Here is a 16,027-nt window from a genome sequence, read left to right on the forward strand (position 1 = left end):
GAATGTATCCGTCAAGAACAGCAACTGCTCGACCTATGTTAACAAAATTGATTAAGGATTTTATTCCTAATGTGGGTAAACCCTTAGCCATATTAATTGATAATGCATCCTATTATACTAGTAAAACATGGAGTAAGTGCATGGAAGAACTTAACATTAAACATATTTGTGTGTCCAGATATGATGCCGAATCTTCACCCGTAGAGACACTGTTTCGTGACCTTAACCGGTTCATGAGAATGTATCTTGAAAAGAACCATTGTAATTGGATTAATTATGTGAAAGGTTCTGAAGCGATACATAATGAAATGCCTCATTCCTCGACTGGTTTTTCTCCAGTTGAAGTTATGTTTCATCGACAACCTAGTTGTAACTGGATTAAAGGTTTACCACGTATCTTAGGTAATAAGATGGACTATGCAGATGTCATTGAACACGTCCAAGTGGCTTTAAATAAAAAAGCAGAGTTAAGAAAACGAAAATATGATGAGAAGTTATCTAGAGTATGTGTTTATAAAATTTACGATAAGGTCCTGTTGAAGAAGCATGTAAAGTCGTCATCTGTAATGAAGATTAACAAAAAGTGGCAACGTTTGTACGCGGGTCCATTCCAAATAATCGACATCCCACATGCCAGGAGTTATTTGTTACGAGATGGAAGTGGAGACTATAAAACAGGTGGATTGCATCCGCGTAAAGACTTGAAGAGATTTTATGAGTGAGCCTAATTGTGGAATTGAGAAAAGTGAATGACGTTATTTAGTATTAGTACAATAGAACGTAGTGTATAAGAATTTCTAATTTCTACGTATAATGCCAATGAACAAAATGAAAAATTTCGAGGTATTGTGCGACAAGAGCGTGTTCGTCACCACAAAATGCAAACGAACGTCCCCATAACAACGCGAGGCCTGCCACAAGTCTGCGCACCCGAGAGGAACTCACAAAAGTTCATCGGGCTGTTCTCCCTCGTCCTTCCCAGAGCCCGGATCACGTACCTCCCGGCTTCCATCAGTTTGTCCCAATGAAGGATGCACACCAATGGAAGTATCACGTGGATGATTGAAGGTTACTGACGCAGCAAAACGCTGGCTCCGAAGTCGGCCGGTAGAGTGAGTGGTACCGTGCGGGCGTGAGGGCCCTCCCAGTAAGGTGAGCAGAAGAAACTGAGCGTTGAAGCTAAGAGAGTGGGCAGTACTATCTTGTATTGGAGTCCTGACTAAGACCAACCTGCTTCCAGAAAAAAATATGTGTTGCATTACTTAACGAACGCCCCTCGTATCAAGAAATTCTACAATCCTTTGCTCTTATTGTTTCACATACAACACTTTGTAATGGTACTTGAATTACGTAACCATTACGGCACCTCACCTCAACCTCTCGATACCAGCAATATTCTACTGCGTTTCTGTAAAGTAGTTAACATATTTTTGAGACAACATTCAGATTTGATTTCATTAATGTAGAGGTACTTTGATACATCGATATGTTTATATTGCAATGATATTATTCTTATGTGAATTCTTTCTTTTGTCACTATAATCTTTGACGTACTTGTAACCCTGATTTTTGGGCGCGTAAGCGGTTATTGGAGAGTCAAGTCTTGGTCGTCATGTTGAAAAGACACAAATTGTAGTCAGTTTATAAAATGTGAACTTTAACAGTGAGGAAGATATTTTCAAGTATGTTTTATAATGTGATGTTTTGTGTGTTACGTGATACTGCAACAAAAGTAATAAAAAAGAAGTGTAACTTAAATTCGGAGTGCTGATTACTTTTTTACATCACCATTGTGCTAACTTTCAGAGGTTTAATCTTGAAGAATGGTTTGTGAAACACATCTATAAAACCTTTGAATATCGCAGAATAACACCTAGGCCTCTTTTCATTCGAGCTTGGAATCATCACTACCTAGATTTTCGACGATAGAGTCATGAATTCACAACGAGACCAGCGTGGGAAACACGAAAATATGAGTGCCTAGTTTATCCATTATTTCATGAAATGACTTTATTAACTGTACTCTAATGACACCTGCCACATAATAACTTCGTTGTTGCCCGAAAATGCAGTATTTAGCAGCGTGAGCAACACCACAATCATAATTAATTTTTGACCTTTGTTGTGCTAGGGTTGTTAGAACTTCAAGTATTCCGAACTATGAATTACTAAATGTAGATGAAGAAACAAACTGTTGTTAACTTCGTCACTCTTACTGGATGCAATATTGTGTAGAGGTTCCTTTTGTTGTGCTAACGTTCGGCTCCAATTGCATAGCGACCCCTCTGTACAATCAGTCATTTTATAATGATTTGTGCGTGCAAGCCCGCTGGAGATAAACCACAGTGATAAAATCTCTCTACGAGGGCATCCCCACCAGAGCAGTGTCATCACCTGCCTCTGTACAAGGGTCTCCTAACCAGTAATGCCATCCTCTGTCTCTGTACAAGGGTCTCCTAAACAGTAATGCCATCCTCTGTCTCTGTACAAGGGTCTCCTAACCAGTAATGCCATCCTCTGTCTCTGTACGAGGGTCTCCTAAACAGTAATGCCATCCTCTGTCTCTGTACGAGGGTCTACTAAACAGTAATGCCATCCTCTGTCTCTGTACAAGGGTCTCCTAACCAGTAATGCCATCCTCTGTCTCTGTACAAGGGTCTCCTAAATCCTAAACAGTAATGCCATCCTCTGTCTCTGTACAAGGGTCTCCTAAACAGTAATGTCATCCCCTGTCTCTGTACAAGGGTCTCCTAAATCCTAAACAGTAATGCCATCCTCTGGCTCTGTACAAGGGTCTCCTAACCAGTAATGCCATCCTCTGTCTCTGTACAAGGGTCTCCTAAATCCTAAACAGTAATGCCATCCTCTGGCTCTGTACAAGGGTCTCCTAAACAGTAATGTCATCCCCTGTCTCTGTACAAGGGTCTCCTAAACAGTAATGCCATCCTCTGTCTCTGTACAAGGGTCTCCTAAACAGTAATGCCATCCTCTGTCTCTGTACAAGGGTCTCCTAACCAGTAATGCCATCCTCTGTCTCTGTACAAGGGTCTCCTAAATCCTAAACAGTAATGCCATCCTCTGTCTCTGTACAAGGGTCTCCTAAACAGTAATGTCATCCCCTGTCTCTGTACAAGGGTCTCCTAAACAGTAATGCCATCCTCTGTCTCTGTACAAGGGTCTCCTAAACAGTAATGCCATCCTCTGTCTCTGTACAAGGGTCTCCTAAACAGTAATGCCATCCTCTGTCTCTGTACAAGGGTCTCCTAAACAGTAATGCCATCCTCTGTCTCTGTACAAGGGTCTCCTAAACAGTAATGCCATCCTCTGTCTCTGTACAAGGGTCTCCTAAACAGTAATGCCATCCTCTGTCTCTGTACAAGGGTCTCCTAAACAGTAATGCCATCCTCTGTCTCTGTACAAGGGTCTCCTAAACAGTAATGCCATCCTCTGTCTCTGTACAAGGGTCTCCTAAACAGTAATGCCATCCTCTGTCTCTGTACAAGGGTCTCCTAAACAGTAATGCCATCCTCTGTCTCTGTACAAGGGTCTCCTAAACAGTAATGCCATCCTCTGTCTCTGTACAAGGGTCTCCTAAACAGTAATGCCATCCTCTGTCTCTGTACAAGGGTCTCCTAAACAGTAATGTCATCCCCTGTCTCTGTACAAGGGTCTCCTAAACAGTAATGCCATCCTCTGTCTCTGTACAAGGGTCTCCTAAACAGTAATGTCATCCTCTGTCTCTGTACAAGGGTCTCCTAAACAGTAATGCCATCCTCTGTCTCTGTACAAGGGTCTCCTAAACAGTAATGCCATCCTCTGTCTCTGTACAAGGGTCTCCTAAACAGTAATGCCATCCTCTGTCTCTGTACAAGGGTCTCCTAAACAGTAATGCCATCCTCTGTCTCTGTACAAGGGTCTCCTAAACAGTAATGCCATCCTCTGTCTCTGTACAAGGGTCTCCTAAACAGTAATGCCATCCTCTGTCTCTGTACAAGGGTCTCCTAAACAGTAATGCCATCCTCTGTCTCTGTACAAGGGTCTCCTAAACAGTAATGCCATCCTCTGTCTCTGTACAAGGGTCTCCTAAACAGTAATGCCATCCTCTGTCTCTGTACAAGGGTCTCCTAAACAGTAATGCCATCCTCTGTCTCTGTACAAGGGTCTCCTAAACAGTAATGCCATCCTCTGTCTCTGTACAAGGGTCTCCTAAACAGTAATGCCATCCTCTGTCTCTGTACAAGGGTCTCCTAAACAGTAATGTCATCCCCTGTCTCTGTACAAGGGTCTCCTAAACAGTAATGCCATCCTCTGTCTCTGTACAAGGGTCTCCTAAACAGTAATGTCATCCTCTGTCTCTGTACAAGGGTCTCCTAAACAGTAATGCCATCCTCTGTCTCTGTACAAGGGTCTCCTAAACAGTAATGCCATCCTCTGTCTCTGTACAAGGGTCTCCTAAACAGTAATGCCATCCTCTGTCTCTGTACAAGGGTCTCCTAAACAGTAATGTCATCCCCTGTCTCTGTACAAGGGTCTCCTAAACAGTAATGCCATCCTCTGTCTCTGTACAAGGGTCTCCTAAACAGTAATGTCATCCTCTGTCTCTGTACAAGGGTCTCCTAAACAGTAATGCCATCCTCTGTCTCTGTACAAGGGTCTCCTAAACAGTAATGCCATCCTCTGTCTCTGTACAAGGGTCTCCTAAACAGTAATGCCATCCTCTGTCTCTGTACAAGGGTCTCCTAAACAGTAATGCCATCCTCTGTCTCTGTACAAGGGTCTCCTAAACAGTAATGCCATCCTCTGTCTCTGTACAAGGGTCTCCTAAACAGTAATGCCATCCTCTGTCTCTGTACAAGGGTCTCCTAAACAGTAATGCCATCCTCTGTCTCTGTACAAGGGTCTCCTAACCAGTAATGCCATCCTCTGTCTCTGTACGAGGGTCTCCTAAACAGTAATGCCATCCTCTGGCTCTGTACAAGGGTCTCCTAACCAGTAATGCCATCCTCTGTCTCTGTACAAGGGTCTCCTAAACAGTAATGCCATCCTCTGTCTCTGTACAAGGGTCTCCTAAATCCTAAACAGTAATGCCATCCTCTGTCTCTGTACAAGGGTCTCCTAGACAGTAATGTCATCCTCTGTCTCTGTACAAGGGTCTCCTAAACAGTAATGCCATCCTCTGTCTCTGTACAAGGGTCTCCTAAACAGTAATGCCATCCTCTGTCTCTGTACAAGGGTCTCCTAACCAGTAATGCCATCCTCTGTCTCTGTACAAGGGTCTCCTAACCAGTAATGCCATCCTCTGTCTCCGTACGAGGGTCTCCTAAACAGTAATGCCATCCTCTGTCTCTGTACGAGGGTCTCCTAAACAGTAATGCCATCCTCTGGCTCTGTACAAGGGTCTCCTAACCAGTAATGCCATCCTCTGTCTCTGTACAAGGGTCTCCTAAACAGTAATGCCATCCTCTGTCTCTGTACAAGGGTCTCCTAAACAGTAATGTCATCCTCTGTCTCTGTACAAGGGTCTCCTAAACAGTAATGCCATCCTCTGTCTCTGTACAAGGGTCTCCTAAATCCTAAACAGTAATGCCATCCTCTGTCTCTGTACAAGGGTCTCCTAAATCCTAAACAGTAATGCCATCCTCTGTCTCTGTACAAGGGTCTCCTAACCAGTAATGCCATCCTCTGTCTCTGTACAAGGGTCTCCTAAACAGTAATGTCATCCTCTGTCTCCGTACAAGGGTCTCCTAAACAGTAATGCCATCCTCTGTCTCTGTACAAGGGTCTCCTTAACAGTAATGCCATCCTCTGTCTCTGTACAAGGGTCTCCTAAACAGTAATGTCATCCTCTGTCTCTGTACAAGGGTCTCCTAAACAGTAATGCCATCCTCTGTCTCTGTACAAGGGTCTCCTTAACAGTAATGCCATCCTCTGTCTCTGTACAAGGGTCTCCTAAACAGTAATGTCATCCTCTGTCTCTGTACAAGGGTCTCCTAAACAGTAATGCCATCCTCTGTCTCTGTACAAGGGTCTCCTAAACAGTAATGCCATCCTCTGTCTCTGTACAAGGGTCTCCTAAACAGTAATGCCATCCTCTGTCTCTGTACAAGGGTCTCCTAAACAGTAATGCCATCCTCTGTCTCTGTACAAGGGTCTCCTAAACAGTAATGCCATCCTCTGTCTCTGTACAAGGGTCTCCTAAACAGTAATGCCATCCTCTGGCTCTGTACAAGGGTCTCCTAACCAGTAATGCCATCCTCTGTCTCTGTACAAGGGTCTCCTAAACAGTAATGCCATCCTCTGTCTCTGTACAAGGGTCTCCTAAACAGTAATGTCATCCTCTGTCTCTGTACAAGGGTCTCCTAAACAGTAATGCCATCCTCTGTCTCTGTACAAGGGTCTCCTAAATCCTAAACAGTAATGCCATCCTCTGTCTCTGTACAAGGGTCTCCTAAATCCTAAACAGTAATGCCATCCTCTGTCTCTGTACAAGGGTCTCCTAACCAGTAATGCCATCCTCTGTCTCTGTACAAGGGTCTCCTAAACAGTAATGTCATCCTCTGTCTCTGTACAAGGGTCTCCTTAACAGTAATGCCATCCTCTGTCTCTGTACAAGGGTCTCCTTAACAGTAATGCCATCCTCTGTCTCTGTACAAGGGTCTCCTAACCAGTAATGCCATCCTCTGTCTCTGTACAAGGGTCTCCTAAACAGTAATGCCATCCTCTGTCTCTGTACGAGGGTCTCCTAAACAGTAATGCCATCCTCTGGCTCTGTACAAGGGTCTCCTAACCAGTAATGCCATCCTCTGTCTCTGTACAAGGGTCTCCTAAACAGTAATGCCATCCTCTGTCTCTGTACAAGGGTCTCCTAAACAGTAATGTCATCCTCTGTCTCTGTACAAGGGTCTCCTAAACAGTAATGCCATCCTCTGTCTCTGTACAAGGGTCTCCTAAATCCTAAACAGTAATGCCATCCTCTGTCTCTGTACAAGGGTCTCCTAAATCCTAAACAGTAATGCCATCCTCTGTCTCTGTACAAGGGTCTCCTAACCAGTAATGCCATCCTCTGTCTCTGTACAAGGGTCTCCTAAACAGTAATGTCATCCTCTGTCTCCGTACAAGGGTCTCCTAAACAGTAATGTCATCCTCTGTCTCTGTACAAGGGTCTCCTAAACAGTAATGCCATCCTCTGTCTCTGTACAAGGGTCTCCTAAACAGTAATGTCATCCTCTGTCTCTGTACAAGGGTCTCCTTAACAGTAATGCCATCCTCTGTCTCTGTACAAGGGTCTCCTTAACAGTAATGCCATCCTCTGTCTCTGTACAAGGGTCTCCTAACCAGTAATGCCATCCTCTGTCTCTGTACAAGGGTCTCCTAAACAGTAATGCCATCCTCTGTCTCTGTACAAGGGTCTCCTAAACAGTAATGCCATCCTCTGGCTCTGTACAAGGGTCTCCTAACCAGTAATGCCATCCTCTGTCTCTGTACAAGGGTCTCCTAAACAGTAATGCCATCCTCTGTCTCTGTACAAGGGTCTCCTAAACAGTAATGTCATCCTCTGTCTCTGTACAAGGGTCTCCTAAACAGTAATGCCATCCTCTGTCTCTGTACAAGGGTCTCCTAAATCCTAAACAGTAATGCCATCCTCTGTCTCTGTACAAGGGTCTCCTAAATCCTAAACAGTAATGCCATCCTCTGTCTCTGTACAAGGGTCTCCTAAATCCTAAACAGTAATGCCATCCTCTGTCTCTGTACAAGGGTCTCCTAACCAGTAATGCCATCCTCTGTCTCTGTACAAGGGTCTCCTAAACAGTAATGTCATCCTCTGTCTCTGTACAAGGGTCTCCTTAACAGTAATGCCATCCTCTGTCTCTGTACAAGGGTCTCCTTAACAGTAATGCCATCCTCTGTCTCTGTACAAGGGTCTCCTAACCAGTAATGCCATCCTCTGTCTCTGTACAAGGGTCTCCTAAACAGTAATGCCATCCTCTGTCTCTGTACGAGGGTCTCCTAAACAGTAATGCCATCCTCTGGCTCTGTACAAGGGTCTCCTAACCAGTAATGCCATCCTCTGTCTCTGTACAAGGGTCTCCTAAACAGTAATGCCATCCTCTGTCTCTGTACAAGGGTCTCCTAAACAGTAATGTCATCCTCTGTCTCTGTACAAGGGTCTCCTAAACAGTAATGCCATCCTCTGTCTCTGTACAAGGGTCTCCTAAATCCTAAACAGTAATGCCATCCTCTGTCTCTGTACAAGGGTCTCCTAAATCCTAAACAGTAATGCCATCCTCTGTCTCTGTACAAGGGTCTCCTAACCAGTAATGCCATCCTCTGTCTCTGTACAAGGGTCTCCTAAACAGTAATGTCATCCTCTGTCTCCGTACAAGGGTCTCCTAAACAGTAATGTCATCCTCTGTCTCTGTACAAGGGTCTCCTAAACAGTAATGCCATCCTCTGTCTCTGTACAAGGGTCTCCTAAACAGTAATGTCATCCTCTGTCTCTGTACAAGGGTCTCCTAAACAGTAATGCCATCCTCTGTCTCTGTACAAGGGTCTCCTTAACAGTAATGCCATCCTCTGTCTCTGTACAAGGGTCTCCTAACCAGTAATGCCATCCTCTGTCTCTGTACAAGGGTCTCCTAAACAGTAATGCCATCCTCTGTCTCTGTACAAGGGTCTCCTAAACAGTAATGCCATCCTCTGGCTCTGTACAAGGGTCTCCTAACCAGTAATGCCATCCTCTGTCTCTGTACAAGGGTCTCCTAAACAGTAATGCCATCCTCTGTCTCTGTACAAGGGTCTCCTAAACAGTAATGTCATCCTCTGTCTCTGTACAAGGGTCTCCTAAACAGTAATGCCATCCTCTGTCTCTGTACAAGGGTCTCCTAAATCCTAAACAGTAATGCCATCCTCTGTCTCTGTACAAGGGTCTCCTAAATCCTAAACAGTAATGCCATCCTCTGTCTCTGTACAAGGGTCTCCTAACCAGTAATGCCATCCTCTGTCTCTGTACAAGGGTCTCCTAAACAGTAATGTCATCCTCTGTCTCTGTACAAGGGTCTCCTTAACAGTAATGCCATCCTCTGTCTCTGTACAAGGGTCTCCTTAACAGTAATGCCATCCTCTGTCTCTGTACAAGGGTCTCCTAACCAGTAATGCCATCCTCTGTCTCCGTACGAGGGTCTCCTAAACAGTAATGCCATCCTCTGTCTCTGTACGAGGGTCTCCTAAACAGTAATGCCATCCTCTGGCTCTGTACAAGGGTCTCCTAACCAGTAATGCCATCCTCTGTCTCTGTACAAGGGTCTCCTAAACAGTAATGCCATCCTCTGTCTCTGTACAAGGGTCTCCTAAACAGTAATGTCATCCTCTGTCTCTGTACAAGGGTCTCCTAAACAGTAATGCCATCCTCTGTCTCTGTACAAGGGTCTCCTAAATCCTAAACAGTAATGCCATCCTCTGTCTCTGTACAAGGGTCTCCTAAATCCTAAACAGTAATGCCATCCTCTGTCTCTGTACAAGGGTCTCCTAACCAGTAATGCCATCCTCTGTCTCTGTACAAGGGTCTCCTAAACAGTAATGTCATCCTCTGTCTCCGTACAAGGGTCTCCTAAACAGTAATGTCATCCTCTGTCTCTGTACAAGGGTCTCCTAAACAGTAATGCCATCCTCTGTCTCTGTACAAGGGTCTCCTAAACAGTAATGCCATCCTCTGTCTCTGTACAAGGGTCTCCTAAACAGTAATGTCATCCCCTGTCTCTGTACAAGGGTCTCCTTAACAGTAATGCCATCCTCTGTCTCTGTACAAGGGTCTCCTAAACAGTAATGTCATCCTCTGTCTCTGTACAAGGGTCTCCTAAACAGTAATGCCATCCTCTGTCTCTGTACAAGGGTCTCCTAAACAGTAATGCCATCCTCTGTCTCTGTACAAGGGTCTCCTAAACAGTAATGCCATCCTCTGTCTCTGTACAAGGGTCTCCTAAACAGTAATGCCATCCTCTGTCTCTGTACAAGGGTCTCCTAAACAGTAATGCCATCCTCTGTCTCTGTACAAGGGTCTCCTAAACAGTAATGCCATCCTCTGTCTCTGTACAAGGGTCTCCTAAACAGTAATGCCATCCTCTGTCTCTGTACAAGGGTCTCCTAACCAGTAATGCCATCCTCTGTCTCTGTACGAGGGTCTCCTAAACAGTAATGCCATCCTCTGGCTCTGTACAAGGGTCTCCTAACCAGTAATGCCATCCTCTGTCTCTGTACAAGGGTCTCCTAAACAGTAATGCCATCCTCTGTCTCTGTACAAGGGTCTCCTAAATCCTAAACAGTAATGCCATCCTCTGTCTCTGTACAAGGGTCTCCTAGACAGTAATGTCATCCTCTGTCTCTGTACAAGGGTCTCCTAAACAGTAATGCCATCCTCTGTCTCTGTACAAGGGTCTCCTAAACAGTAATGCCATCCTCTGTCTCTGTACAAGGGTCTCCTAACCAGTAATGCCATCCTCTGTCTCTGTACAAGGGTCTCCTAACCAGTAATGCCATCCTCTGTCTCCGTACGAGGGTCTCCTAAACAGTAATGCCATCCTCTGTCTCTGTACGAGGGTCTCCTAAACAGTAATGCCATCCTCTGGCTCTGTACAAGGGTCTCCTAACCAGTAATGCCATCCTCTGTCTCTGTACAAGGGTCTCCTAAACAGTAATGCCATCCTCTGTCTCTGTACAAGGGTCTCCTAAACAGTAATGTCATCCTCTGTCTCTGTACAAGGGTCTCCTAAACAGTAATGCCATCCTCTGTCTCTGTACAAGGGTCTCCTAAATCCTAAACAGTAATGCCATCCTCTGTCTCTGTACAAGGGTCTCCTAAATCCTAAACAGTAATGCCATCCTCTGTCTCTGTACAAGGGTCTCCTAACCAGTAATGCCATCCTCTGTCTCTGTACAAGGGTCTCCTAAACAGTAATGTCATCCTCTGTCTCCGTACAAGGGTCTCCTAAACAGTAATGCCATCCTCTGTCTCTGTACAAGGGTCTCCTTAACAGTAATGCCATCCTCTGTCTCTGTACAAGGGTCTCCTAAACAGTAATGTCATCCTCTGTCTCTGTACAAGGGTCTCCTAAACAGTAATGCCATCCTCTGTCTCTGTACAAGGGTCTCCTTAACAGTAATGCCATCCTCTGTCTCTGTACAAGGGTCTCCTAAACAGTAATGTCATCCTCTGTCTCTGTACAAGGGTCTCCTAAACAGTAATGCCATCCTCTGTCTCTGTACAAGGGTCTCCTTAACAGTAATGCCATCCTCTGTCTCTGCACAAGGGTCTCCTAAACAGTAATGCCATCCTCTGTCTCTGTACAAGGGTCTCCTAAACAGTAATGCCATCCTCTGTCTCTGTACAAGGGTCTCCTAAACAGTAATGTCATCCTCTGTCTCTGTACGAGGGTCTCCTAAACAGTAATGCCATCCTCTGTCTCTGTACAAGGGTCTCCTAAATCCTAAACAGTAATGCCATCCTCTGTCTCTGTACAAGGGTCTCCTAAACAGTAATGGCATCCTCTGTCTCTGTACAAGGGTCTCCTAAACAGTAATGCCATCCTCTGTCTCTGTACAAGGGTCTCCTAAACAGTAATGCCATCCTCTGTCTCTGTACAAGGGTCTCCTAAACAGTAATGCCGTCCTCTGTCTCTGTACAAGGGTCTCCTAAACAGTAATGCCATCCTCTGTCTCTGTACAAGGGCCTCCCTACAGCGACGCCATCATCTGTCTCTGTAAGAGTCCCCTACTCAGCAGTCCATCCTTTGCGTCTGTACAGTGGTCTCTCAACCAGCAACGCTATCCTGTCTCTGGGTCGAGCGGTCAGAGGCGCTGCAGTCATGGACTGTGCGGCTGGTCCCGGCGGAGGTTCGAGTTTTCCTTCGGGCATGGGTGTGTGTCTTTGTCCTTAGGATAATTTAGGTTAAGTAGTGTGTAAGGTTAGGGACTGACGACCTTAGCAGTTAAGTCCCATAACATTCCACACACATTTGAACATTTTTTTCTCTCTCGGTACGGGGGTCTACTACATAGCAATGTCACCGCCTGTCTCTCTGTGCAAGTGTGTCCTTACATCAATTACATCCTCTATCTCTGTAGAAAGGCCTCCTTACAGCATTCTGTCTCTGTACAAGGTCTTCTTACAGTAATCCTCTGTCTCTAAAAATGGCTACCATAACCGGCAATGCCATGTACAAGGGTCTACCAACCAGCAATGCTATTTCCACTTTCATACTACGGTCTCCTTACAGCAATGCCACTGTCTGTCTCTGTACAAAGGACTCCAAACAAGTGATGTCATCTACGGTCTCCTTATAGCAGTGCAATTCTCTGTCTCTGTACAAGGATCTCTTTACGTAATTGCTATCCCCTGTCTCTGTAAAGAAGTCTCCTTACAGCAATCTGTCTCTATACAGGGTCTCTGTAAAAGGGGACCCTAACTAGCAAAGTCATGTTCAAGGGTCTTCCAACCAACAATGCCATCATCTGTCTCAGTACAAGGGTCTCCTTACAGTAATGCATTGTCTGTCTCTGTACAAGAGTCTCCAAACAAGTAATGTCATGACATCTTGGATATTCGGGAATCCAGCCGGATGTTCGCGTCGTCTCGCACGATATTTCAACAGCGTGCCTCGCTGTCTTCTTCAGGTGCTACCTGAGACTGGTCCATGGGTCGATCGAGTCCAGTATTTATGCCTGGGAGGAGCTGGGCGTTCCCTAATCGGTCCGCGCCGGGTCGAGTGTTCCATCTGTGGTCCGCGCCCGCCAGACTCGGCTTCAACGGACCCCTCCAGTCGCAGATGTTCCGACTGCCGTCGGCGCCCGTTCTGGCCGTCCTCAACGGATGTGGTTATCATCTGAGGTGTGTCAGATCTGGTCTGAGATGTTGGGTACTCTATCTCCTGACTGTTACTATGATTTCCACTTCTGTTTCGTGCTGGGCGCTCCCTAATCGGTCCGCGCCGCGTCATGTGTTCCGTCTGAGGTCCGCGCCCGCCAGGCGCGGCTACATTGTCCCTCTCTGGTCGCCGGTGTTCCCTCCGCCGTCCGCGCCCGTCCTGGCCGTCTTCTGAAGTCGAGTTCATGATCTGGGGTGTGTCAGATCTGGTCTCCAATGTCAGACACCTTGTCTCACGGCTGTTCTCTCGGTCTCCACTTCTATTTCTTGTAGAATCCCGGAGAATCCTGCGTTCAGTTTTCACAAGCTCAAGCGCTGGATTCCAAGCAGTGCTGATTTGGTATCCCGAGTCACGGTTGATTAGATTGTCTGTGACCTTAATCTCAATGGCTTCTTTAATGACACAGTCCCAAAATCTTGAGGTCTGTGTCACAATCTTGGTGTAATTGTAATCCATTGAATGACCAAGTTCCAGACAATGCTCTGCTATGGCTGATTTAGTTGCCTGCCTGAGTCTGGTATGTCTCTGGTGTTCTTTACACCTGATGTTCACAGTTCTGGTGGTCTGGCCAATGTATGACATCCCACACTGGCATGGTATGTTGTAAATACCTGGCTTGCGTAGCCCCAGGTCATCTTTTACATTCCGCAGCATAGCCCCAATTGTGGTGGGTGGGCAAAATATGCTCTTGATGTCATATTTCTGGAGAATCCTGCTGATCTTGGCAGAGATAGGTCCGGCATATGGCAGGTATGCCATCTTCTTTGCCTCTTCTGGTTCTTCTTCTTGATCCTTTGGCCAGTTAGCAGGTTGAAGTGCCCTCTGGATATCTCTAGAGGAGTACCCATTCCTGCTGAACACTGATTGTAAGTGAATGAGATTTTCACTCTGCAGCGGAGTGTGCGCTGATATGAAACTTCCTGGCAGATTAAAACTGTGTGCCCGACCGAGACTCGAACTCGGGACCTTTGCCTTTCGCGGGCAAGTGCTCTACCAACTGAGCTACCGAAGCACGACTCACGCCCGGTACTCACAGCTTTACTTCTGCCAGTACCTCGTCTCCTACCTTCCAAACTTTACAGAAGCTCTCCTGCGAACCTAGCAGAACTAGCACTCCTGAAAGAAAGGATATTGCGGAGACATGGCTTAGCCACAGCCTGGGGGATGTTTCCAGAATGAGATTTTCACTCTGCAGCGGAGTGTGCGCTGATATGAAACTTCCTGGCAGATTAAAACTGTGTGCCCGACCGAGACTCGAACTCGGGACCTTTGCCTTTCGCGGGCAAGTGCTCTACCAACTCATTCTGGAAACATCCCCCAGGCTGTGGCTAAGCCATGTCTCCGCAATATCCTTTCTTTCAGGAGTGCTAGTTCTGCTAGGTTCGCAGGAGAGCTTCTGTAAAGTTTGGAAGGTAGGAGACGAGGTACTGGCAGAAGTAAAGCTGTGAGTACCGGGCGTGAGTCGTGCTTCGGTAGCTCAGTTGGTAGAGCACTTGCCCGCGAAAGGCAAAGGTCCCGAGTTCGAGTCTCGGTCGGGCACACAGTTTTAATCTGCCAGGAAGTTTCACTGATTGTAAGTGTTCTATTTCTGTGGCCAGACTATCAGGATCTGACAGAGTTTGTGCTCTGTGGACCAGTGTTTTGAGCACTCCATTCTTCTGTGCCGGATGGTGGCAACTGCTGGCTTGTAGGTATAACTCAGTGTGCATAGGTTTGCGGTACACGCTGTGTCCAAATGTGCCATCTGCCTTTCTCTTCACCAGAACATCCAAGAACGGAAGTAGTCCATCCTTCTCCATTTCCATTGTGAACTGAATGTTCGGATGGCAAGAGTTCAGATGTAGCAGGAACTCATCTAACTTCTCTCTACCATGGGCCCAGATGACAAAGGTATCATCCACATACCGAAAAAAGCACTTGGGCTGATATGTGGCTGAAGAGAGTGCCTCCTCTTCAAACCTTTCCATAAATAGGTTGGCCACTACTGGTGATAGAGGGCTGCCTATATGGGGGTCAATTTTACGAACAAACGGAAGGGGTGGCTATGGGCAGCCCTCTATCACCAGTGGTGATACCTTTCTACAACGATCTCCTTATAGGAAGCTCGTCTTCTGTCTTTGTATTCTTCCCTTTTCTGGCGTGTGCAATACTAGCCACGTGAAATGACCTACTTGTTTTGCAGAGACCTGTTCGACAACAGCGTAGACCACCTGCCGCCTGCCATCTTCGAGTCTCTGCACAGCGTCCGTCACATGTAAGTGTTGCCATATTCAAGTATAGCCTTTAGAAGTGAAATCGTAAATTCTGTTTGCATACTTAAATTATTGGATGTAACCAGACAAATCATTCCGTGAAACAAGATAGGCCTAGGCCAGACACAATGTGAGCATTTCCTGTTATTGAATTCGAGTGGGGAATATTGGAGTAAAGTAGGCATGTCGTCCAGTGGAATCGTATTTGCCCGTCAGCTGGCCAGCCGAAGAGAACCGATGACGATCCAATAATCTCGAGACAGACTTTTTTTTTTTGGTGACAGTACTTCACACAAGCAGTATGGCTGAATATGGCCGATTGACGGGTGAATCCCAATTGCGTGGGGCTGCCCGACCGATCAATTCTAGTGAATGTTGCTTGGTCGGACGTAGCCGTTGGGTATGCAAGGTATCACCACTGCGACATGCAGAGAAAACTGGTCAGAAGTTGCAGAGGACGTGGATAAAGAAGGAAAGTGGAGACGCCAATCATAAGTTACCACTTAAAATAATCTGATTTACTGAACACGTGACACTTAGAAGCAAATGTAACACGAAGTGTACGTTCGGGTCAGTAAAAAAAATTTTTTTAGTCACTCTGCTTCGATAAAAAATTGAGAACACCTTGAACCGCGCTTGCATTTCATCAGCCTTCTGCTCTTAAGCAGGACAATATTGAGAACCCATTCAGTTGAAGCACACAACTACTGCAAATTTCGTGAAAGCTTACACTTCGTAACAGTTGAAACCAAACATGGGGCTGTGCCCCATTTTAAAGAGAGTGAATACATTTAATATCAACATGTGATAGGTAACATAAACCAGTAAATAAAATTACATGAAACAACGTGTTTTAAA

General features: G+C 45.8%; 1 protein-coding gene across 1 annotated transcript in view; it reads left to right on the forward strand.

Annotated features, from left to right (window-relative positions):
* Nucleotides 1-16,027, forward strand: part of LOC126101591 (carboxypeptidase N subunit 2) — a 213,005-nt gene that overhangs the window by 44,182 nt on the left and 152,796 nt on the right. The window contains exon 4 of the mRNA XM_049912270.1: nucleotides 15,100-15,171. Within this exon, the coding sequence (XP_049768227.1) occupies nucleotides 15,100-15,171 (72 nt within the window). The remainder of the gene's footprint in view (nucleotides 1-15,099; nucleotides 15,172-16,027) is intronic.

The sequence above is a fragment of the Schistocerca cancellata genome, chromosome 9 (genome assembly GCF_023864275.1).
Source record: "Schistocerca cancellata isolate TAMUIC-IGC-003103 chromosome 9, iqSchCanc2.1, whole genome shotgun sequence".
In the NCBI taxonomy this organism is placed as follows: Eukaryota; Metazoa; Arthropoda; class Insecta; order Orthoptera; family Acrididae; genus Schistocerca; species Schistocerca cancellata.